The sequence below is a fragment of the Myxine glutinosa genome, chromosome 13 (assembly GCF_964187855.1).
Source record: "Myxine glutinosa chromosome 13, kmMyxGlut1.1, whole genome shotgun sequence".
NCBI lineage: Eukaryota > Metazoa > Chordata > Myxini > Myxiniformes > Myxinidae > Myxine > Myxine glutinosa.
Genome location: NC_136273.1, coordinates 2114897 through 2141333, shown reverse-complemented (window position 1 = coordinate 2141333; position 26437 = coordinate 2114897). Strand labels below are relative to the sequence as shown.

The 26437-nt window shown below is 42.2% G+C and overlaps 1 protein-coding gene across 1 annotated transcript in view; it reads left to right on the top strand.

The window, feature by feature from the left end:
* The window catches only part of LOC137439185 (putative voltage-dependent N-type calcium channel subunit alpha-1B), an 856614-nt gene that overhangs the window by 100056 nt on the left and 730121 nt on the right, over positions 1–26437 (top strand). The window contains exons 5-6 of the mRNA XM_078766934.1: positions 3695–3847; positions 4670–4863. Coding sequence (XP_078623060.1) covers positions 3695–3847; positions 4670–4863 — 347 coding nt within the window. The remainder of the gene's footprint in view (positions 1–3694; positions 3848–4669; positions 4864–26437) is intronic.

The following is a 26437-nucleotide window of genomic DNA, read 5'->3' as shown; positions in this document are numbered from 1 at the left end:
ACACTCACGTTCAAGTGAATAAGAAATGCATCACATCTCCGTTATTACCCTACACTCACATTCAAGCGAATAAGAAATGCATCACATCTCCGTTATTACCCTACACTCACGTTCAAGTGAATAAGAAATGCATCACATCTCCGTTATTACCCTACACTCACGTTCAAGCAAATAAAAAATACACCACATCTCCGTTGTTACCCGACACTAACATTCAAGCGAATAAGAAATGTACAACATCTCCGTTATTACCCTACACTCACGTTCAAGCGAATAAAAATACACCACATCTCCGTTGTTACCCTACGGCCGACATGAACATTCAAGCGAATAAGAAATACACTACATCTTCGTTATTACCGTACACTCACATTGAAGCGAATAAGAAATACATCACATCTCCGTTATTACCCGACACTCGCATTCAAGCGAATAAGAAATACACCACATCTCCGTTATTACCCTTCAGTAACATTCAAGTGACTAAGAAATGCACCACATCTCCGTTATTACCCTTCACTCAAATTCAAGCGAATAAGAAATACACCACATCTCCGTCATTAACCTACACTCACATTCAAGCGAATAAGAAATACACCACATCTCCGTTATTACCCTACACTCACGTTCAAGCGAATAAGAAATACACCACATCTCCGTTATTACCCTATAGTAACATTCAAGTGAATAAGAAATGCACCATATCTCCGTTATTACCCTACACTCACGTTCAAGCGAATAAGAAATACACCACATCTCCGTTATTACCCTACACTCACGTTCAAGCGAATAGGAAATACACCACATCTCCGTTATTACCCTATAGTAACATTCAAGCGAATAAGAAATACACCACATCTCCGTTATTACCCTACACTCACATTCAAGCGAATAAAAAATACACCACATCTCCGTTGTTACCCTACGGCCGACACGAACATTCAAGCGAATAAGAAATACACTACATCTTCGTTATTACCGTACACTCACATTGAAGCGAATAAGAAATACATCACATCTCCGTTATTACCCGACACTCGCATTCAAGCGAATAAGAAATGTACAACATCTCCGTTATTACCCTTCACTCAAATTCAAGCGAATAAGAAATACACCACATCTCCATTATTACCCTACTTGTATTCAAGCGAATAAGAAATACACTACATCTCCATTATTACCCCACACTCGAATTCAAGCGAATAAGAAATACACCACATCTCTGTTATTACCCTACTTGTATTCAAGCGAATAAGAAATACACTACATCTCCATTATTACCCTACTTGTATTCAAGCGAATAAGAAATACACTACATCTCCATTATTACCCGACACTCGAATTCAAGCGAATAAGAAATACACCACATCACTGTTATTACCCGACACTCAAATTCAAGCGAATAAGAAATACACCACATCTCTGTTATTACCCTACTTGTATTCAAGCGAATAAGAATACACCACATCTCCATTATTACCCGACACTCGAATTCAAGCGAATAAGAAATACACCACATCTCTGTTATTACCCGACACTCAAATTCAAGCGAATAAGAAATACACCACATCTCCATTATTACCCTACTTGTATTCAAGCGAATAAGAAATACACCACATCTCCATTATTACCCTACTTGTATTCAAGCGAATAAGTAATACACCACATCTCCATTATTACCCTACACTCGAATTCAAGCGAATAAGAAATGCACCACATCTCTGTTATTACCCTACACTCGAATTCAAGCGAATAAGAAATACACCACATCTCCTTTATTACCCTACACTCGTATTCAAGCGAATAAGAAATACACCACATCTCTGTTATTACCCGACACTCGAATTCAAGCGAATAAGAAATACACCACATCTCCGTTATTACCCTACACTCGTATTCAAGCGAATAAGAAATACACCACATCTCAGTTATTACCCTACACTCGAATTCAAGCGAATAAGAAATACACCACATCTCAGTTATTACCCTACACTCGAATTCAAGCGAATAAGAAATACACCACATTTCCGTTATTACCCTACACTCGAATTCAAGCGAATAAGAAATACACCACATCTCAGTTATTACCCTACACTCGAATTCAAGCGAATAAGAAATACACCACATCTCTGTTATTACCCTACACTCGAATTCAAGCGTATGAGAAATACACCACATTTCCGTTATTACCCTACACTCGCAAAGCGAAATGCGCGGTTAAGCGATCGTTTGAGTATGTCGTACGTAAGTGTCTGAATTTTAAAAAATCAATTTTCTTGGAAACCAATGAATCTACTCGTGTCGAATTTTTTTAGTTATAATTATGATGTCATGGCTTACATGTAACGGGCACTAACTTGTCCAAATTGATTTATTTATTTTCTCGGCAACCATTGGTGCGATTGACACCAAATTTTCACCATAGTGTGCGTCTACTCGTGTATAAATATTTAGTGATATTACGTCATGGGTCACATGGTATGGACACCATGTTGGAAAACTGAAAAAATTTGGGCCTCTATATCTCCGAATCCGCTCCAAGAAAAAACGTGAAATGTAGCTCATTGTAAATAACTCTGCATATGGAATAAGTGTTGCTGACGATGATGTCATTGATGCTTTCATTATGACGTCCTAATTCGACCGGTACAACGCTTATTCGAAGCAGTTTGAAATTTCTTGAGAGTGTTCTACACAACAATTATATTGGATAATGTAAATTTATGACGTCATCTGTCACGTGGTCTGGCAGCCATATTGGTAAAAACAAAACAAAAAAAAACGTTAAACTATAGAAGAGTTGGCTCGCACGTCGTCGAGTGCACGGGGTAAGTATTCTATGAATACCATCGAGTTACATCCGCCACCAAAGGGTGGATGGAGGTTATGTTTTCACCCGCCTGTCCATTTGTCCGTTTGTGAACAAATATCTCAAAAAGTTTTGGATGGATTCAGACGAAATTTGGCAGAGATGTAGCATATGTGACAACGACAAAATGATTCGATTTTGGTGAATATCCGGAGTCGGATCCGGCTACTATAATTTTTAAAATTGATTCTTCACCATTCGGAGAATGGGGCCAAAAAGGATACATCATAGCAAGATATCTAAAAAAGTTATGAACGGATTTGGACGAAACTTGGAGGACCAGTTGGGTCTCTGACAATGACAAATGGATTCGATTTTGGTGAATATCTGAATATCGATTCGGATATGAGAATTATTTAATTTTGAAGTGATTCTTCACCATTAGGAGATGGGGCCAAAATCGATATATAGCAGGATATCTAAAAAAAAGTCATGGATGGATTTGGACGAAACTTGTTGGACCGGTTGGGTGTGTGATGAGGAAGAATCGATTCAATTTTGGTGAAGATCCGGATCCGGCTAGTAGAATTTTTAAAGTGATGCTTCACCATCGAGTGACATGGCCAACCGGGCGGAGGTGTGCTCTCGACCGAGTGCCGTTCCAGTTGCGGAATGAGATTAGATGGACATTGTGAGGGATTGCTACAGGCCAGACAAAAAGGTGAAAACGGAGATGATTGGACAGTTCATGGTTTTCAAAAATGTAATAAAGAATGAGTGAATGGATGAATGAATGTAATTCCTTCATGCCGAGGCAGGGCGGGTTTCCTAACACTCAGTTCACCCTGTTAATGTAACACCATTGATTTGCTCACGTTCCATCAGGCTTGCAGGTGGTGCTGAAATCCATCATGAAGGCCATGGTCCCCCTGTTGCAGATTGGTTTATTGCTCTTTTTCGCAATCCTTATCTTTGCCATCATCGGTTTGGAATTCTATGCTGGAAAGCTGCACATGACTTGCTACAACAACGAGACGAGTGTGTTATATGTGTTCGTGTTCGTCTCTTTCCTCATTACACATCTCAAACCTCGTGCACACAAACCCTTTCATTTTCTGCTCATCACGTTTCATGTAAATTACACAAAATCTTCTTGCACACTTGTTCAACTTAAACATTCGAAGCTATTTCAAAATCATTCTCATGCATTTTCCTACAACAATGTGTAACTTTCAACATTAAACACAATCTTCATGCCCTCTTGTGATTGTTTTACATGATTATTGTGCTATTCACAGCAACGCATTACCAAACAAAAATTACATGCAGACACAGACACAGACACACACACACACACACACACACACACACACGCTGACACACACACACATACACAGACACACACACACGCTGACACACACACACACACACACACACACACATACACAGACACACACACACGCTGACACACACACACACACACACACACACACACACACACACACACACACACACACATACACAGACACACACACACACACACACACACACACACACGCTGACACAGACACAGACACACACACACATACACAGACACAGACACACACACACACACACACGCTGACACACACACACACACACACAGACACACACACACACACACAAATATACACACACACACACACACAGACACACACACACACACACACACACACACGCTGACACACAAACACACACACACGCTGACACAGACACACACACACACACACACACACACACACACACACACACACACACACACACTTTAATGACACTCAAATGCAAGTTCCGGAATAACGCCTCGTCCTTTTTTACTCTCAGACCAACAGGATCCAGATGATGACAGGCCATGCTCCAACGATTCAACAGGGCATCCATGCCCTCCAAGTAGCATTTGTCAGGGTGACTGGATCGGTCCGAATGATGGCATCACCCAATTTGACAACATCCTGTTTGCCGTCCTTACTGTCTTCCAGTGCATCACCATGGAGGGTTGGACTGACATCCTCTATCATGTAAGCTGCTGTGATAATGAATGCCTTATCTTGAATCTCACACGACTTCATTACACCCTTCAATTTAAGTCAGGTTGCAGTCTAGGTGATTCACCATTCATATATTGTACTTCACCCTTCTCGATTACATCACCAGGCGCTTCATGACGTCATCGCTGGGCGCAGGAGGGGGCCCGGTGATGACGTGCGCCGAAAGGGTGTATTCAGTTTCCACTCCGTTTGTCTCTTGCAAAATCGAAGAATTTTCAAGTGTATTGGTCAGTTGACTTTGTTATTCTCTGTCTTTGTGTTTGTTTGTTTGTCACTCGCTTACAGGTCACAATTCTAAACCAATCATCATGAAACTTCACCAGTTGTAGACTGAGAAGCCTATTGATTTTGAGGTCAAAGGACAGCTTGGGGTCAAACTTCTAAAATCATCAATTTTCATCTGAAATGTCGTCAATTTTCATCCGATTAAGCTGACAATAAATGAGCAATTGCATAATGCATCACTGAATTGGGAAAGCAACTTATGGTTGTGGTCAAACAGTCAAAGGTCAACTCTCAAGGTCAAACTTCTAAAATCATCAATTTTCATCTAAAAAGTCGTCAATTTTCATCCGATTAACCTGACAATAAATGAGCAATTGCATAATGCATCACTGAAATGGGAAAGCAACTTATGGTTGTGGTCAAACAGTCAAAGGTCAACTCTCAAGGTCAAACTTCTAAAATCATCAATTTTCATCTGAAATGTCGTCAATTTTCATCCGATTAACCTGACAATAAATGAGCAATTGCATAATGCATCACTGAATTGGGAAAGCAACTTATGTTTGAGGTCAAACAGTCAAAGGTCAACTCTCAAGGTCAAACTTCTAAAATCATCAATTTTCATCTGAAATGTCGTCAATTTTCATCCGATTAACCTGACAATAAATGAGCAATTGCATAATGCATCACTGAAATGGGAAAGCAACTTATGGTTGTGGTCAAACAGTCAAAGGTCAACTCTCAAGGTCAAACTTCTAAAATCATCAATTTTCATCTGAAATATCGTCAATTTTCATCCGATTAACCTGACAATAAATGAGCAATTGCATAATGCATCACTGAATTGGGAAAGCAACTTATGTTTGAGGTCAAACAGTCAAAGGTCAACTCTCAAGGTCAAACTTCTAAAATCATCAATTTTCATCTGAAATATCGTCAATTTTCATCCGATTAACCTGACAATAAATGAGCAATTGCATAATGCATCACTGAATTGGGAAAGCAACTTATGTTTGAGGTCAAACAGTCAAAGGTCAACTCTCAAGGATTTATTTTATAGATGTCGACAATTGGAAAGACATTACCAACAATGTAATGATTATCAACTCTTCAACAAAGGACATCTTCCTGACGTGAAAATACACAAAGCTGGTGCCAGCGATATTTATGTGTGAGCCAGACATACCAGGCACACCTCCCTGAGGGAGACACAGTATGTGCTTTGGGTGCTTCTTATACTTAACATACTGTTACGTTGGTGGAGGTACATGAAACACCTTAGCCGAGATAGAATCGTGTCAATTAAAATGCTCCGTATGCCGCGAACCCATCTCGATGTACATAAGTAAGCCTCTGTCCGGGTAAGAGTGTTTAAATGTCGCCATAAGGAGGGTGGTTTTATGCTAATTAATCACAGGTACTCTAAGGTTAAATTCCCCTGTACGTGATTGCCTCCCTGTGGTTTTCCCCTCATGTTCTTATTACAATCGGCCAGCCAGGAAATCAAAGGCTCAGTAAAACAACGATCGCACTGAAAATGGACTCAGTCGCTCACAACACCGCAAGGGCCAGCCAACACCCAGCACATTTGCCGCTCGGTACGGCAAGTCCCGCCTCACGTCTTTGATGTCATCCGAACATTCCCGAAGAGCGACTGGACTTCACCCCCCGATGACTCGTAACGGGGAGGCCATGCCCCGGTCTTCGTGATCGACTAGCGCTTGATGATTGCACAGAGAGTGTGACGTCACCGTGGGCCATTCGGGAGCTGAAGGAAAGAGAAAGCAGTTTCGTCATTTTGTCTCTCTCGCTGTCCTGGTGCTGGTTGTTGGTGGTCACATTTCCTCCTTGTTCCAGTTTGTTTGCAGCGTGTGGTCTTTGGTTTGTGTGTACTCTTGGGAAATGGCTGATGAGTTTGGGACAGTCGGAACTACAAGGACAGGATCGACGTCGGTGGTGGACTGGGTCCGCGTCATGTCTCCTCTGGACATCAAAGAGCACACTCCGTGCCATTTTGTGCATTTCCCGCATGGTGATTCAAGGCGACGAGCGACTGGCAAGCCTCACCAGCCATTTGGGGACGCATAGCTGAGTGCCGGTCAATCACCATAGTATTATTTATTTTATTTTACTTTCGTTTTCCCTTGTGTGTATACGAGTCTGAGTGGAGGGTCCCTCGTTTAGGAATTTTCGTTTTTACCTCTTCTTTCATTGTTATTTGCATTTATTTTCATGAAATCATTATTTGTTGAATTTGACTCTTCTTGTCCTGGTTCGCTTCTGTGTCTGTGGGGATCAGATAACCCCCCACCCCCACCCCTCCTGTGTGTGTTCCCGATCAGGTAAGACTTCGAACCTTCCCACGTGTGTCACTATCGCCAAGTTGGGTATACGCTTCGGAGTGAAAGCTCCTTTCGGCCATTCGTCCTCTTGGGGTCTTAACCCCGGGGACACGACAATAATTAACATGTTTATGACGTACTGAACATTTTGGCCGTCCCCACTTGCAAAAGTGGCATTCTTGAGAGTAAATCCACTTCAAATATTTGGTGGGGGCAACCTGATTTCGTGTGAGTGGGTTTCTGTGTTCATACGTGCTCTGCATCTGAGTCGTGAATACATAAATTCCAACTATTCCGAAAATATTATTGTTGCCAAAACGTGTATGTTCCATCCTGAATAAGTGGCGTTTTTGCATACATTTTGAGGAAAATGCACAACCGCTCCAGAGGTTTTTAAACTACATGACAGAGCCCCGTTTCTACCAATTGGCTCTTCTCCCTCCAAATCAGCGCTCTCATTTGACAGAGCTAACCATGTTGTTCAATATGGTGTATTCGAAAGACGGCGATGTTAGACGATGGTTCGACTTACGTTTTTTTTTTTTTTGCAGTTTTGTTTTTTTTCTTTTGTATACAGAATCGAGGCTCGTGAAAGAGCTAACATTTATCACACAAACAAATCAAACAGACAGACAAAGTATATAAAAAGGGGAGCGGTAGACAAGATGGGGAGAGAAGGGGAAGCACGCAAACACAACATTTGAGAGCAGGGACATCGTGAGATGTGTGGGAGGGAGAGAGCTTGGGGGGAGGAGGCGTGGGAATGGGGGTGGGAGAAGTATAAAACACAAGGACACCAAGGACTTCCAGGAAAGAAGTTGGTATTTCAAAAAAGTGGGTTTGGGGTGAAATTAGCGGGGGTAGAAAAGATCAAGGTTTTGGATGGGGGAAGATAAGAGATGGTGATAAACAGCTGTTTTAAAGACCTGGAGGGAGGAGTGGGGTTGAAGAGAGTGAGGGAGTTTGTTCCAGAGGTGGGAGAAAAGAGGAATGAAGGAGTGAAGGTGAGCAGAGAGTCTTGATTTTGGCAGTTTAACCATAAGAGGGTTGCAGGCAGATCTTGTGCGACCTGAAGGAATATTGGGGGGACAGAGCCCAGAGAGAGCTGGGAAAGCAAGACCGGAGAGGAGTCGGTAGAAGACGGAAAGACCACCAACCTGCCTGTGGTGAGTAAGTGAAAGGCCCTCGGAGATAGCTTCATCACGGGAGATTCCAATGATTCTGAACGCTTTGGTTTCAACAGTGTGAAGACGAGCTAGGTGTGAGGCAGGAGCACCAGCCCAGAGGGGAGAGCAGTATTCCATTGAGCTGCGGATGAAAGCCTTGTATGTGGTGAGGAGCTCAGGTGTGCCAAGGAAGGACTTCCCACGACGGAGGATGCCGAGTCGGCGACTGGCTTTGGAGGCCAGATTTGAAATGTGGTTTTCCCAGGAAAGATCATGGCAGATAGTGAGACCCAAAAGCTTGAGTGACAGAACTTCTTGGAGAGGATTATTCAGAAAGTGGATGGGAGGGTTGTCCAGTCGGTCTTTTCGGAGAGACATCGTAAGAGTGTGAGATTTGTCAGGATTGAAAGACATGTTCCACTTGTTTGACCAGTCTGTGATATTGTCCAAGTCTGCAGAGAGTGAGGAGGCTGCAGACTGCCGATCTGAGGGATGAGGAATGGAGAGGCAGAGAGCAAAGTCATCAGCAAAGAGATAGAGAGGATTTTCAAGAGAGTCACATAGATCATTGATGAAGACCAGAAAAAGCACAGGGCCCAGAACACTGCCTTGGGGAACTCCAGCCTGAACAGGAAGAGGAGATGAGAGAAACCCATTCAGGGCCACACGTTGACTATGACTGGAGAGGAAGTCCGCCAGCCATGCGTGGAGATTTCCATGGATACCAAAAGAGGAGAGTTTGGTGAGCAGAGCGGGGTGCCAGACCGTATCGAAGGCACGTGATATGTCAAGGGAGGCAGCTCTAATTTCCTGTTTGGCATTGAGGACCTCCATCCATTGTTGAGAAAGCAGAAGCAGCATGTCCAGAGTAGAGTGACCATGTCTGAAACCAAATTGATGATCAGAGATCAAGCCATTGGAGAAGAGGAAAGATTTCATATCTGAAGCAATGATGGATTCCATGACTTTGCTGATAATTGGGAGAAGGCTGATTGGTCTGTAGTTGCTGGGATCAGTTTTTGCACCTTTTTTGTGCAAAGTGGTGATGTTGGCAGATTTCCAAGCAGATGGCAGATGACCTTGAGCAAAAGAGAGGGTGAAGAGAACAGAGAGAGGGAGTGAAAGTGAAAGCGGAAGAACAGGATTTTAGGACCCGTGGGCTGATGCCGTCAGGTCCAGTTGCAGAATCAGAATCGAGGGTTGACAGAAACTTTTCCACCTTGTCAGGAGGAAAGGACACGGAGTCCAGGAGCAGATGGGTACGACTGGGTACGGTGGGTACAGAGAGGGATGGGTTTGGGACACAAGATTTAGAGGCAAAAACACAGAGTTGAGGCATTCAGCTTTTTCATGTGCAGAGTCAGCCGTGTGGCCGTTTGAGGTGAGGGAGGGGATGGAGGGGGAACAAACACCAGCAACAGATTTGACCAGACGCCACCAGGATTTGGAAGAGGGAGACATATAAGAGAGTTCGGTCTTGAGAACGGTGAGATATTGTTTCCTGGCTCTCCTGAGGGTGGACACACACTTGTTTCGGGCTTTGTGAAAGGAAATGAGATTTCCTTCCGTTGGATTTGTTTTCCAGGAGACGAAAGCAAGTTGTTTCTGGGCAATAGAACACCACAAGATTCCGTGTACCATGGACAGGAGGATGGGTATGACAACTGAAGACGAGATGGGATAAATCTGTGCATGAGAGAGAGCAATTTACTTTGGAAGAATTCCCAGGATGAGTTGATGTCAGAGGCGGTAGAGATGGGAGACCAGTCCAGATGATTGATGGCTGCTTGAAGACCGTGCCAGTTGGCCTGAGTGAAATGCCAGACTCGTCGACGCTGAAGAGGCTCTCTGCGAATGGTCAGAGAGATGTCCACTTTAACAAGCACATGATCAGATGAGCCGATTGGAGCAGAAGAAGAGCAGCAGACATTTTCAGGGAAGTTAGTCATAACCAAGTCCAGAAGAGAAGATGCTCCGTTGACTGAGATCCGGGTCGGGAAATTGACAGATTGTGTCAGTCCCAGTGAGTCACAGAAGTCCTTTGCTGAAGAGCCATGGCTGGTGAGAGAGGTACCCACACCCAGCCAACTGGCATGGTGACAATTGAAATCACCACATATGAGGAAGAGAGAGTTGGGATGGGTAGATAGAAGTTGGTCCATATTATCAGACAGCGAGATGTAGATGGAGTCATCACTGTTTGGTGGACGGTACAACACACATATGAACAAAAGGTGGGAGCGAAGGGGAAGCCGTAGCCAAAGGTATTCCTGGGGGTGAGGTGGAGAGAGGGCAGTGCAGGGCGTGTGAGGAAGAGTTTTTTTTTATAAAGATAGCAACCCCCCCTCCATGACGAGGCTCAGGTCTATCATACCGGAGGAGGGAGTAACCTGGGAGAGATACCAAGGAATCAGAGACATCATGAAGGAGGAAAGTTTCTGTTAAGCAGATCACGTCTGGTTTGTCAGAAGCAACCTGTATGGAGTGATCAGTCAAGTTTGAGTGAAGGCCCCGGATGTTTGAGGTCCATACTGTTAAAGAAGAGGAAGGGGGAGCATCGGATACAGAACATGGAGGGGGGGGGGGGGGTGCGGTAGGGTAAGATGTGGAAGAGGAGGAAGAGGTAGGGAGAGCTGTTGAAGGTGTGTCAGAGATTTCATAATAGCTTGGAGAAAGGGAAGAATGGGGTGGACAAAAGGTTTGATGGTGATTGGGTGAGGCGCAGTGAGGTGTTATTTGAGGAGGGGGAACAGTGAGGCAGAAGGTTGAGGGAGATGAAGGTGAAAGTTGGAAGGGGGAAGAAGCGGGGAGGACGCTTTGAGGAGGGGTGAGAGGGGAGTCTAGGAGGGGAGGAGTGAGGGAGAGTCTCGGAGGGGAGGGGTGTGGGGGTAGTTTAGGAGGGAAGGGGCAAGGGGAGAGATCTGAAAGGGATGGGTGATGGGGAAGATTTGGAGGGGAGGGGCAAGGGGGGAGATTTGAAAGAGATGGGTGATGGGGATGATTTGGAGGGGAGGGGCAAGGGGGTAGATTTAGAGGGGAGGGGTGATGGGGAAGTTTTGGAGAGGAGGGGTGATGGGGAAGTTTTGGAGAGAAGAGGTGATGGGGAAGATTTGGAGGGGAGGGGCAAGGGGGAAGATTTGAAAGGGATGGGTGATGGGGAATATTTGGAGGGGAGGGGCAAGGGGGAATATTTGAAAGAGATGGGTGATGGGGAAGATTTGGAGGGGAGGGGCAAGGGGGTGGATTTGGAGGGGAGGGGTGATGGGGAAGTTTTGAAGGGGGAGGGGGTGATGGGGAAGTTTTTGAGGGAAGGGGTGGTGGGGAAGTTTTGGAGGGAAGGGGTGATGGGGAAGATTTGGAGGCGAGGGGTGAGATTGGATTTTGAAAAATGTACGATTAATGGGAAACGAACATTTATTGCAAAATGAGTTTCTTGAGACCTTCGAGTCAAAAATACTTTTGTGAACGCTGAAGGGTGGGTGGAGTTCTGGAGAGTTTAGGGAATGTATGAAAGAGGCACTGTAACTGTAAGAGATGGAATTTTTTTTTGGAATGAAAAGATTTGGTGAGCAAGTCGAAAGCATCTTTTTATAGAAGAAGAAGAAAAAGGTGTTTTTGTATATGACAGAATACAGTTCTTCAGGGGACAGTTGAAACATTTTTTAACGACGTGAACACATGATCACGAACAACGTGGTCGAAGAACGAACAAACAAATAAGAACGAACAATGGATAAGAACAGAGAAGAGAATTATTATTATTATTTTTTTTGAGTTGAGATGAAAACAGAGACAGAGACCGAACGTGAAACGTGAAAAACAGAGACCGAAAGTAATTGCAAGCGCAATCGAAGAACTGCTGAGACAGAAACAAAGCCTCAAGCCAAGGTCAGACACGGTAGCCTACTAGTACTACACTAGGCCTCAGAATACGCGACACTAACTAACCGACGATTCTGTACACAGGTATGAAAAACCAACACCAAGAATACTATTAAAGACACACCAATAGTTACACACACCGAAAGAAAGATACAGTTTCGACAAAAACACAATTGTGAAACGTTACTTTACTTCGAAAGCATGCACGCATGGACAGCTTTGAAGAGACGTGACCTCCAATCTGGGGCGGGCAAAAGGTTTGATGGTGATTGGGTGAGGCACAGTGAGGTGTTATTTGAGGAGGGGGAAGAGCGAGGCAGAAGGTTGGGGGAGATGGAGGTGAGAGTTGGAAGGGGGCAGAAGCGGAGAGGACACTTTGAGGAGGAGGGGTGAGAGGGGGGAAATGGAGAAGAAATGAGGTTGGGGAGATTTGAAGTGGAGGGGCGAGGGGGGAGTTTATGAGGGGAGGGGTTAGGGGAGAGTTTAGGAGGGAAGGGACAAGGGGGGGATTTGAAAGGGATGGGAGATGGGGGAGATTTGGAGGGGAGGGGTGAGGAGGGAGTCTAGGAGGGGAAGGGCAAGGGGAGTCTAGGAGGGGAGGGGTGAGGGGGAGTCTAGGAGGGGAGGGGTGAGGGGAGTCTCGGAGGGGAGGGTTGTGGGGGGAGTTTAGGAGAGAAGGGGCAAGGGGGGAGATTTGAAAGGGATGGGTGATGGGGAAGATTTGGAGGGGACGGGCAAGGCGGAAGATTTGAAAGGGATGGGTGATGGGGAAGATTTGGAGGTGAGAGGCAAGGGGTAAGATTTGAAAGAGATGGGTGATGGGGAAGATTTGGAGGAGAGGGGTGAGGGGGGATTCTAGGAGGGGAAGGGTGAGGGGAGTCTTGGAGGGGAGGGTTGTGGGGGGAGTTTAGGAGAGAAGGGGCAAGGGGGGAGATTTGAAAGGGATGGGTGATGGGGAAAATTTGGAGGGGACAGGCAAGGGGGAAGATTTGAAAGGGATGGGTGATGGGGAAGATTTGGAGGGGAGAGGCAAGGGGGAAGATTTGAAAGGGATGGGAGATGGGGGAGATTTGGAGGGGAGGGGTGAGGGGGGAGTCTAGGAGGGGAAGGGTGAGGGGATTCTAGGAGGGGAGGGGTGAGGGGAGTCTCGGAGGGGAGGGGTGTGGGTGGAGTTTAGGAGAGAAGGGGCAAAGGGGGAGATTTGAAAGGGATGGGTGATGGAGAAGATTTGGAGGGGAGAGGCAAGGGGGAAGATTTGAAAGAGATGGGTGATGGGGAAGATTTGGAGGGGAGGGGCAAGGGGGAGATTTGGAGGGGAGGGGTGATGGGGAAGATTTGGAGGGGAGGGGTGATGGGGAAGATTTGGAGGGGAGGGGTGAGATTGGATTTTAGAAAGTGTACGATTATTGGGAAACGAACATTTATTGCAAAATGAGTTTATTGTGACCTTCGAGTCAAAGATACGTTTAAGGACGCTGGAGGGGGGGGGGGGCGGGGTGGAGTGCAGTTGAGTTTAGGGAATGTTTGATAGAGGAACAGTAAGAGATAGAATTTTTTTTGGAATGAATAGATTTGGTGAGCAAGTCGAAAGCACCGTTTTAAAGAAGAAGGAAGAAGAAGAAAAAGGTGTTATAATATACGACAGAATACAGTCCTTCAGGGGAAAGTTTAAACATTTTAAAATTTAACAGTGAAAACTTTCTGGGGAAATGGGGGTGAAACACGTGGTCGAAGAACGAGCGAACGAATAAGAACAACGAATAAACGAATAAGAACAACGAATAAGAATAGAGAAGGAAATGTTTTTTTGGTGTTTTTTTTTAGTTGAGATTTTAAACAAGGAAGTAGGCTACGGGGTGAAAAGACTGGGAAAAACTGAGAGAACGAAAGTAATTGGAGCACAATCGACGGACCGCTGAGTGAAAAACAAAGCCTCAAGGTAGGACACGGTACAAGGCCTCAAAAGACGTGGCACGAATTAACCGTCGATTTTTTTGTACAGGTATGAAAGATTAACACCGAGAATCTTCCTTGGGACACACTATAGGTACACACACCGAAAGATAAATACAGTTTCGACAAAAACACAATTGTGAACAATTACTTAACTTTGAAAGTGTGAGAGCGTGGACAGTAGGGTGGAATGAAAATAGGCAAAAAAAATTTTTTTGGGAATTTTAACTAGCTAGATATGCCAAAAGGTGCCATTACATCTATAGAGCACTGTGTTAAAATTGTATTAAAATTGAACAATATTTTGATCTCCCTCAGTAACTTTTTATTTTACTATACTATGCAACATAGTAAAACAGCTCATAGATGCATTCAAATCATAGGTCTATTATAGTTTGTCTCAGAATGTTACAGTCACACAGTTACAATGTGAAGTGTGTGACGTCGCGCTTCGATCCAAACGATGGCATCATCTGTCGCGAGGCGACACGGGCACGGATGAAGCCGTCTCGCCTTTTCTTGCCACACACAGCTTGAGCGGCCTCGGTCACGAGTTTCACAGTCCTTTCCACAGCCTGTGTGTGGCAAGGGAATTTAGGGAAGAGGACAGTTAGGGTGACATCCATCGTGATAAGTTCCTTCAGCTCAGGGTCTGACATGCCTCGGATCACGGGAGGCTCCGAGATGGCGCACGCTCCCCAGTCAATTAGGTCGAAGTACTCCACTGCGTCAAAGTTGAGTTTAGCGGGGACCTTGAACCGTCGTATCTGTCCAGTAGGCTGTCTGTCTGTTGCTCTGGCTTTCATCACTCGCCGCAAGCCCCATTCTCGTATTTGAGGTCGATGGTCAGTTATCATGGCCAGGAGTATATTTTCCGGATGTGCAAAGTACGCGTTGCGGTACATAACAGGGTCAACGGTCTTCTTGTGTTTAGCGCTAAGGTATCGTGACTTGACGATCATCTGATGGATGTGCCTGGCTCCATCTTTGCATGACGAGTGGACTTTGATGGAAAACCACATTGGAGCATACACTCGAATGGTATATGTCACCATGGTTTTCATCTTCTCGGGTGGTGTCTTGACGCTGCCGTACAGTCAGAGTATTCTATTAGCTGTTGCAAGCCACCGAGAGTGATTCAGGCATCCAGGGTTTCGTAGGGCCAGATCGACGCTGCATTCACCTTCGCTAATGCCATTGCACATTTCCAAGAGATATCGCTGGTCTGTACTCCAGTCTCTCGGGTCCACATTCGGCAATGCCTGACTCAGTTTCACTGGCGTAAACGATGTTACAGGCTGTTCGTTACACGTTGACAGACATTTTCCGATGGGTCCTGAGAATCCACGCGGGCCTGTAGTGTGCCGTCGAGTTCCTCGAACAGATGCCGCAGCGGAAGTTCATTGGCATGAAGAAGACATACCAGCCACTGCAGTGGACGATTGAAGGTTTCTTCCAGTTGTCGTATAACACCTCCTGTATGTCCTGTATTCACGTTAGTGCCGTCACATTGATGTCCTCTGTCTTCGCATTCCGTTCCTTCAGACTAGCGACTAAAGACTCTGCAATGCTTTTGCTGGATCCTGATGATGGAGTTGTGTGGCTGAAGTACGATGAACCGGGTTCTGCGATGATGATGACGTGTTCTTCTTTGACTGTTGTTCGGTGATTCTTGTTGTCAGTGCCGTGAACCTGAGTCATGGTGTTATCCTTCCTGCCATCAAAGTATAGTCCCTCTATGACGGTGCAGACATCACTTTGAAGTTCTTCTCGAGTTTTGCTACGTTCTCTGCGGATCCTGCTGCGATCAATTATTTTAGAACGGTCTTTTGGTGAAACTACGCCGAGATGGTGTAGAACGGATGTAGCTAATATAGCAGCTGATCTGTCAGAGATGCGAGTTCGGTCGCAGGCTTTAGCGAGCGAAGGTATTGAGATCGTCATTTGTTGCTGTTGTCGAACCGGTTTTGGTGTGCTCTGGAGATTAACTGATTCAGAAATATACTCATTGTCAGTCGCGCTATCCGCGTAGTCTTCTTCGCTTTCGTCATACGTAGAAGCAATCTGACTTTTGGCATCTTCGTAGTGAGTTTTCATTCGTTTGAGATTGGTCTCTTCTCTTTCCGCTTTCCTCTTCAATCTTGATGTCTCTTCTTGATCTATTCCGCCAATTACCATGTTCCTCGGTCCTCTCTGGTCTTGAAGGAACTCTCGCTCTTTTTGCGGCACTTTATGTTCTTTCAAGCAGTTACAGTTAGACACCATGTCAGAACATTTACATTTGCTAAGATCAAACAGATTGTTAGATTTGTCGAGAAAGTCTGTGAGTCGTCGTTTGTAGGTGGCTTGATCCTTTCTTCCCTTGTAGACTTTTAGGATTGAATTGTACTTGTCATGGAAAGATCTGAGTTTTTCAATCGCTTGCGCGTGCGATACCGTTGGAAGAGAGGCCGTTTCCCATACCTCTTGAATTTCATAGCACAGTTTGTGAGATATGTCACCAAATGAAGGGTATTTGCTATTTTCCGTCCTAAGCTGTTGCCGAGATTGAAGGTATCCTTTCATGACATCAGCGTACGTTGGGAGAACGTTAGTTTGGATGTTTCGTGGAGCTCCAAATATCACGCATGTAACTTGATCTCTTGTGACCGCCATCGTTCTGAAAACAAACAAAAACAACTTATTACAGGCTTAACTTAGGGTTTCCCAGACAGACAGACAGACAGCACAAACAACACAAACTCACTCACGAATTGAAGGGGGTGGCAGGAGTGCAGCAATCGCCCAAGTGCAGCAAATCGTCTCATCTGGCATAAATAGTCCCAGCCAGTGCTAATATAAACGGGGTGCGTATCACTACGCAGCTCACCAAACCACCCCCGTCGGTGACGCTCCTCAGCCCTGGTTGGCTGGCTGAGGGCTTTGTGGCCATGCCTTTGATGACGCGGGGGTGGGCCACACCCTGTTCTGGCGCCCCGCCCCCTTCTTCTCCAAGTCACCTCGTGGTCAATGGCGGATCAAAGCATGTATCACGAAATGCGATACATGTCGAAATGCGATAATATGCCAAAATTTCAATCAGATTGAGGGCGATGAAGGAGTGGTCAGAAATAATTATAATTTTGCAGGATTGTTTCTATGGTCATCGGCACATTTCCCATATACTAGCTTCTAAAAAATTTTAAAATCATATTTTTACTCCACCCTAGTGGACAGCTTCAAAAAACCGTGCCCTCGCCGGCAAAGATCTCGCGAGGATGTTTCAATATGGTGTAGAATAATAAATTAACTGCTGTTCTACTTCAGAAACTTCAGAAACTCGTTTTAGCAAAATCAATGTTTTATTCACTTTTGAGAGTTTTGCTGTATTCTACTAAATGTATTAATTAGATATTAATGACGTTGTTCTGTCGGTCGTGGCTGTAGCTCCTTCTGTAGGTCTTTTGTTGAACCTCGTTCAGTTGTTGACCAGTCTCCAGTTGGTTGATCAGGTCAACTGGTCTTCAAGTTGTTCAGTCACTCTCCCAGTCCACTGCTTCTCCGTCACTCTCCCAGTTCTCTCTGCTTTTTCAATCGCAACTTTCTCTTGGTTTTAAAGCCCCAAACTCCTTTGATGTTGCGGAGCATGCAGGGTGTCTCTGGTTCCCTTATCCAAAACCTTATTTGGCTCTCTCTTGGCCAGCTTTCTATGTTGAGCGACTGAGAGCACTTATTTCTGTTCAAGAGGTCAAATGCTCTGACCTGCTCAGGGAGAATTTGCAGCCTGTGTGCAGTGAACTGAACATAGGCTATTTTTGATAGACAGATGGCAGTCCAAGAGCGGTACACATTCTGTCTTGTATTATATTGCTCTTGTCTCATTTGTAAAGTAAAACATATTCCTTTTACTTTGTAAAGTAAAACATATTCCACTTTAAACAAGATTACATTGAGATATATTCTAGCAATATTGTCAATATGAATATTTATTCCCTGACAATCCCCAGTTTTTTCTTTTATGTTTATATTAACCATTAATCTAAACATTACCACATTAAATATTCAAACCACTAATCTGGTAATTCAATTTCCCCAAGGCATACACCGTCATTCTGGAAGAATTTTGATCACAATACATTTCCTTGTTCATTGACTCTTTCTATGTTGATAATTCAATTCAACTCATTTGCATAAAGATCACAAAACATTTCACCTTCACCAAAACGCAATAATTTCAGTTCATCATTAAAATAATAAAGCATCTGCAACATTTGGCAAAATGTTTGCCTTTAATCAAATATTGACTTTCTTTGTTTGAAAAAAAACAAAAAAACAAACAAAAACAAACAAAAAGCCAAAAATGGCCTCTAAACGGTGGTTTTTTGTTTGAAAAAAAAGGGGCGGATGACTTGTGTTTGAAATTTCAGCATAAAACATTTTTCTCCTGTTGGCTTCATCACACCTTCACTATTTGCGTAGAATTTTCTGCTGTTCTGATAGCTGGGCAGAGTCATAGACTGACCCTGCTCTCCATGCAGCATCCTTGCCACTCTTGCTGTGAGCCATAGTAGATTTGAACAAGGCCTCCATCCAGTTGTAGTCGACTTGCCTCCTCACTCATCGTGAGCATGGAGCAAGTGTTGATGTGATGTTGATTTGTCAACAAGATGTGGAGCAGGGATGCCGGATGCATCCGCAATGATGATGTTGGGACCATGATACTCAGTTGTCCATGGTCCATACCAGGAGCACACAGCAGAATCGTGCACAGCTGTTGTGAAGGAAAAGGGGCAGCCGTTTGCTTGCAGCTCCATGCTGGCTCCCCGGAAGTTGGTGAAGTAATGACACACGTCACTGTATCCCGTAGACATTGCAGGTAAAATGTCGTCGTCCTGCAATTGCTGATGTGATGAATGTTCGAGGTATTCGAACAAAAGTAAGTGATCGCCCTTTTCCATATGTTGCAGTGTGACCCAGACAAATGGTCACATAATTTTCCCTTGGTGAAGGTAAACATCCATCTTACAAAGGAGTATTTCTTCATCGTTCTTTGAGAAAGAGGGTGTATGCCAGAATTAACTTCATTTTTTACAAATTGTCCTTTCTCAAACTTCTTCCCAGATGTCGTTAGCACTCCATTTGGGATGTGATCTGGTCTTCCCTTTACTCAGCCACATTTATATCTGCTCTCCACACAGATTGAATCAGATGGGGTACATTGTAACATGAAATCACTATATTTTATAACAACTTCACACGAATAATATTCAAATCAGACATGTGTTTTTCACTACTAAACTTAGAATAGCATCCACAATTGCTTTCAGGTTCATATAATTCAAAAATTAAACTCATGCAGGTATTGTAATCCAACTTCAAAGAAAATAAATGCATTAATAATGAGTAAATATGATTTAAATCACAAACAGGAATATCTAATTCCCAACAAATCTTGCAAACAAGCAAACTATGCATAATGTATTATTAGCATAGTCCTCCCCGCTTTTTGTTTTTCTTTAACAGTGTAACTTGTGGTGATATGAGTTTATCGATCTTGTAAAACGGACATAGTTCACAACAAGTTGTTATGCCCTTATTTTAACTCTACTGTATTCATTTTCAACATTACTTGATTCAATCGTTGAATCTCAGTATTCATGTCGCCACAGAAGTCTTCCTCTTTTGTGGTTCCACATTCATTTCCTCATTTGTTGCTTTGTTTATTTCCTCTTTTGTGGCTGCTTGCACTATCATAGTGTTGTTTGTTATCTTATTGAAACCCACCGTCACTAAGGTTTTCAAGCAAGCCACTACTAAAACTATTGCCAATATAACCACTAATCCAATAAACAAATATTGGAGTATCTCAGCTGCTACTCCTCGTATATGTTCATACCTATAACATAATTATATGTCAATGACATTCAACATTATATACCAAACTAACAACTTCTTAAAATGTGACTAAAGAAAAATCCCTTAATATGTAACATAAATCTGATTATTTGCCTTATCCTGATGCCCCTATCTCCCGGGGTCCATATTTATTTCTATTGTTATCAACTTCCTATGATCTGTGAATTCGTTCCAAAATACCACAACCATAGGTTTTAACAAAGCTCTACCAAACTATGTCTAATGTGAACTCAAAATACTAGTAAAACAATCAATTTCAAAGAATTAACTTCAAAGGGTCAGCAAATTCATTCTATAACCAGATCTAATTTTCCCATCCAATAGTTTGCCTTGACACATGTCATATTATAACATTTTAATAAACCTTCAGAAATGTTTCCCATCGCAACAACTTCCCTTTTACAAATAGCCATGTGTAAATTACGTATTGAACGACAATTTTCTCTCAATGTGTTTGGCCTAAATGGCCGCAAAAGTGGCTGCCAACATGCAGTACCTTTTTATCTACCAAGTAAGTACTCGTCGACATAAGACCTCTACCAAATGTTGTTTGTAAAAACAAATCTGGGATTTCTAATTACATGGATGCACACTCTCAGGACATTGCAGGCTGCTGTTACCAATCCATTATGATAAAATAATTCCTTTACCCACAATCAAATAAGTAACACAAATTGAGGATATTATCCCTATCACATTCATTTATAGATTCATTTGGTTCTAATTCTCGCTTTTCCCACTGCTATAAGGAAGAACAGTAGCTCTTATAAGTCTTTATAATATCTCATTAAATTTACCCAGCATTGAAGAATTTATTTACTATCCATTTCCCTTCTGTTTACCAGTAACTTTGTTTAAACTCCATAACTTAATTTGATAAATCCCGTGTGTACAGCTACCACTTATTGAAACCCCTACTTTTGTAGAAAATATCCAAATAAGTGGTTGTATACCCCCTTAACTGTTGCTCATCCATTCCTATGCAACTTAGTGAATACTACTGACACCAGTATGCCAATATAGGTGTGGCAGATTAACAAAATATGTTGCAGGTACACGTAACATCGTGTTCTGAGTGTAAAAAACATAACAGCGCGTTCACGTCTGCCCCTTGGTTTTAAGATTCACAATGCATTTCGTTTTAGAACTCACAATAGTTCAATTCAACAAAATTGTCTTTACTATCTGCCCATATCATCTATGCCTAAGACACATCCATACATACAGCACAATTTATATGCTGATAAAGGTCAAGTTTATATATGTAAAAATCCATGAGCAGAGTACTCTGGAAAGTCAGTGTAAGACCACTTCCAAATTTGGCTAATTTTGTACTCATTTTGTTTATGAAGCTCCTATCCATAAATAGCTGTTATTTCTCATATAAATTCTATCAAAAATGGAATCCCAAAATTACTCACAATTTTACTATTAATTAATGGCTGCTCATAACCTAGCACATCAAATCTGTATCAAATCAAATCAAATCTGTATCAAATCAAATCAAATCTGTATCTAGCATCAAATTAAATATGTATATTTCATCTCCCTTGACAAAAGAGATAATGTACATAATCAAATTATATTCCTATTTTATTTTACGAATTTTCTGGATATTCTTGTAAGATTGACACTGGAAATTGACACTGGAACTGGAAATTGACACTGGATTGACACTGGAAGAATTTTCTGGATATTCTTGTAAGATTGACACTGGAAATTGACTGAACTGACTGAATTGACTGAACGAGGTTCAACAAAAGACCTACAGAAGGAGCTACAGCCACGACCGACAGAACAACGTCATTAATATCTAATTAATACATTTGTAGAATAATAAATTAACTGCTGTTCTACTTCAGAAACTTCAGAAACTCGTTTTAGCAAAATCAATGTTTTATTCACTTTTGAGAGTTTTGCTGTATTCTACTAAATGTATTAATTAGATATTAATGACGTTGTTCTGTCGGTCGTGGCTGTAGCTCCTTCTGTAGGTCTTTTGTTGAACCTCGTTCAGTTGTTGACCAGTCTCCAGTTGGTTGATCAGGTCAACTGGTCTTCAAGTTGTTCAGTCACTCTCCCAGTCCACTGCTTCTCCGTCACTCTCCCAGTTCTCTCTGCTTTTTCAATCGCAACTTTCTCTTGGTTTTAAAGCCCCAAACTCCTTTGATGTTGCGGAGCATGCAGGGTGTCTCTGGTTCCCTTATCCAAAACCTTATTTGGCTCTCTCTTGGCCAGCTTTCTATGTTGAGCGACTGAGAGCACTTATTTCTGTTCAAGAGGTCAAATGCTCTGACCTGCTCAGGGAGAATTTGCAGCCTGTGTGCAGTGAACTGAACATAGGCTATTTTTGATAGACAGATGGCAGTCCAAGAGCGGTACACATTCTGTCTTGTATTATATTGCTCTTGTCTCATTTGTAAAGTAAAACATATTCCTTTTACTTTGTAAAGTAAAACATATTCCACTTTAAACAAGATTACATTGAGATATATTCTAGCAATATTGTCAATATGAATATTTATTCCCTGACAATCCCCAGTTTTTTCTTTTATGTTTATATTAACCATTAATCTAAACATTACCACATTAAATATTCAAACCACTAATCTGGTAATTCAATTTCCCCAAGGCATACACCGTCATTCTGGAAGAATTTTGATCACAATACATTTCCTTGTTCATTGACTCTTTCTATGTTGATAATTCAATTCAACTCATTTGCATAAAGATCACAAAACATTTCACCTTCACCAAAACGCAATAATTTCAGTTCATCATTAAAATAATAAAGCATCTGCAACATTTGGCAAAATGTTTGCCTTTAATCAAATATTGACTTTCTTTGTTTGAAAAAAAACAAAAAAACAAACAAAAACAAACAAAAAGCCAAAAATGGCCTCTAAACGGTGGTTTTTTGTTTGAAAAAAAAGGGGCGGATCACTTGTGTTTGAAATTTCAGCATAAAACATTTTTCTCCTGTTGTCTTCATCACACCTTCACTATTTGCGTAGAATTTTCTGCTGTTCTGATAGCTGGGCAGAGTCATAGACTGACCCTGCTCTCCATGCAGCATCCTTGCCACTCTTGCTGTGAGCCATAGTAGATTTGAACAAGGCCTCCATCCAGTTGTAGTCGACTTGCCTCCTCACTCATCGTGAGCATGGAGCAAGTGTTGATGTGATGTTGATTTGTCAACAAGATGTGGAGCAGGGATGCCGGATGCATCCGCAATGATGATGTTGGGACCATGGTACTCAGTTGTCCATGGTCCATACCAGGAGCACACAGCAGAATCGTGCACAGCTGTTGTGAAGGAAAAGGCGCAGCCGTTTGCTTGCAGCTCCATGCTGGCTCCCCGGAAGTTGGTGAAGTAATGACACACGTCACCGTATCCCGTAGACGTTGCAGGTAAAATGTCGTCGTCCTGCAATTGCTGATGTGATGAATGTTCGAGGTATTCGAACAAAAGTAAGTGATCGCCCTTTTCCATATGTTGCAGTGTGACCCAGACAAATGGTCACATAATTTTCCCTTGGTGAAGGTAAACATCCATCTTACAAAGGAGTATTTCTTCATCGTTCTTTGAGAAAGAGGGTGTATGCCAGAATTAACTTCATTTTTTACAAATTGTCCTTTCTCAAACTTCTTCCCAGATGTCGTTAGCACTCCATTTGGGATGTGATCTGGTCTTCCCTTTACTCAGCCACATTTATATCTGCTCTCCACACAGATTGAATCAGATGGGGTACATTGTAACATGAAATCACTATATTTTATAACAACTTCACACGAATAATATTCAAATCAGACATGTGTTTTTCACTACTAAACTTAGAATAGCATCCACAATTGCTTTCAGGTTCATATAATTCAAAAATTAAACTCATGCAGGTATTGTAACCCAACTTCAAAGAAAATAAATGCATTAATAATGAGTATATATGATTTAAATCACAAACAGGAATATCTAATTCCCAACAAATCTTGCAAACAAGCAAACTATGCATAATGTATTATTAGCATAGTCCTCCCCGCTTTTTGTTTTTCTTTAACAGTGTAACTTGTGGTGATATGAGTTTATCGATCTTGTAAAACGGACATAGTTCACAACAAGTTGTTATGCCCTTATTTTAACTCTACTGTATTCATTTTCAACATTACTTGATTCAATCGTTGAATCTCAGTATTCATGTCGCCATAGATGTCTTCCTCTTTTGTGGTTCCACATTCATTTCCTCATTTGTTGCTTTGTTTATTTCCTCTTTTGTGGCTGCTTGCACTATCATAGTGTTGTTTGTTATCTTATTGAAACCCACCGTCACTAAGGTTTTCAAGCAAGCCACTACTAAAACTATTGCCAATATAACCACTAATCCAATAAACAAATATTGGAGTATCTCAGCTGCTACTCCTCGTATATGTTCATACCTATAACATAATTATATGTCAATGACATTCAACATTATATACCAAACTAACAACTTCTTAAAATGTGACTAAAGAAAAATCCCTTAATATGTAACATAAATCTGATTATTTGCCTTATCCTGATGCCCCTATCTCCCGGGGTCCATATTTATTTCTATTGTTATCAACTTCCTATGATCTGTGAATTCGTTCCAAAATACCACAACCATAGGTTTTAACAAAGCTCTACCAAACTATGTCTAATGTGAACTCAAAATACTAGTAAAACAATCAATTTCAAAGAATTAACTTCAAAGGGTCAGCAAATTCATTCTATAACCAGATCTAATTTTCCCATCCAATAGTTTGCCTTGACACATGTCATATTATAACATTTTAATAAACCTTCAGAAATGTTTCCCATCGCAACAACTTCCCTTTTACAAATAGCCATGTGTAAATTACGTATTGAATGACAATTTTCTCTCAATGTGTTTGGCCTAAATGGCCGCAAAAGTGGCTGCCAACATGCAGTACCTTTTTATCTACCAAGTAAGTACTCGTCGACATAAGACCTCTACCAAATGTTGTTTGTAAAAACAAATCTGGGATTTCTAATTACATGGATGCACACTCTCAGGACATTGCAGGCTGCTGTTACCAATCCATTATGATAAAATAATTCCTTTACCCACAATCAAATAAGTAACACAAATTGAGGATATTATCCCTATCACATTCATTACCTTCGCAAAAGCGGGAGGTTATGTTTTGATCGCTGTGTATTTATTTGTATGTCTGTGTGTGTGTGTATGTTATTCGCATAACTCAAAAAGTATTCAACCGAATTGCATGAAATTTGGTGGGATGATTGGTTATTATACGGGACACATTTGATTAGATTTTGGGAGCAATCGGGTCAAAGGTCAAGGTCACGAAAAGGTCAAAATCGTATTTTTACCATAGCGCGGTCAATTTTTATCCAATTGGCATGCAACTAATGCCAAAATGTTCAGAATTCAATGCCCGATCTTGTTTGTCATAACTCGGTCAATTCTTATCCGATTTGCATGAAATCAGCACCAAACTGTTCACTGTTCTGTTCCCTACACTCCCATGCCAAGTACAGAACAGTAGCTGCGGCGAAGGTATGCGCTCTACCGAGTGCCCGTTCTAGATTTATAGATTCATTTGGTTCTAATTCTCGCTTTTCCCACTGCTATAAGGAAGAACAGTAGCTCTTATAAGTCTTTATAATATCTCATTAAATTTACCCAGCATTGAAGAATTTATTTACTATCCATTTCCCTTCTGTTTACCAGTAACTTTGTTTAAACTCCATAACTTAATTTGATAAATCCCGTGTGTACAGCTACCACTTATTGAAACCCCTACTTTTGTAGAAAATATCCAAATAAGTGGTTGTATACCCCCTTAACTGTTGCTCATCCATTCCTATGCAACTTAGTGAATACTACTGACACCAGTATGCCAATATAGGTGTGGCAGATTAACAAAATATGTTGCAGGTACACGTAACATCATGTTCTGAGTGTAAAAAACATAACAGCGCGTTCACGTCTGCCCCTTGGTTTTAAGATTCACAATGCATTTCGTTTTAGAACTCACAATAGTTCAATTCAACAAAATTGTCTTTACTATCTGCCCATA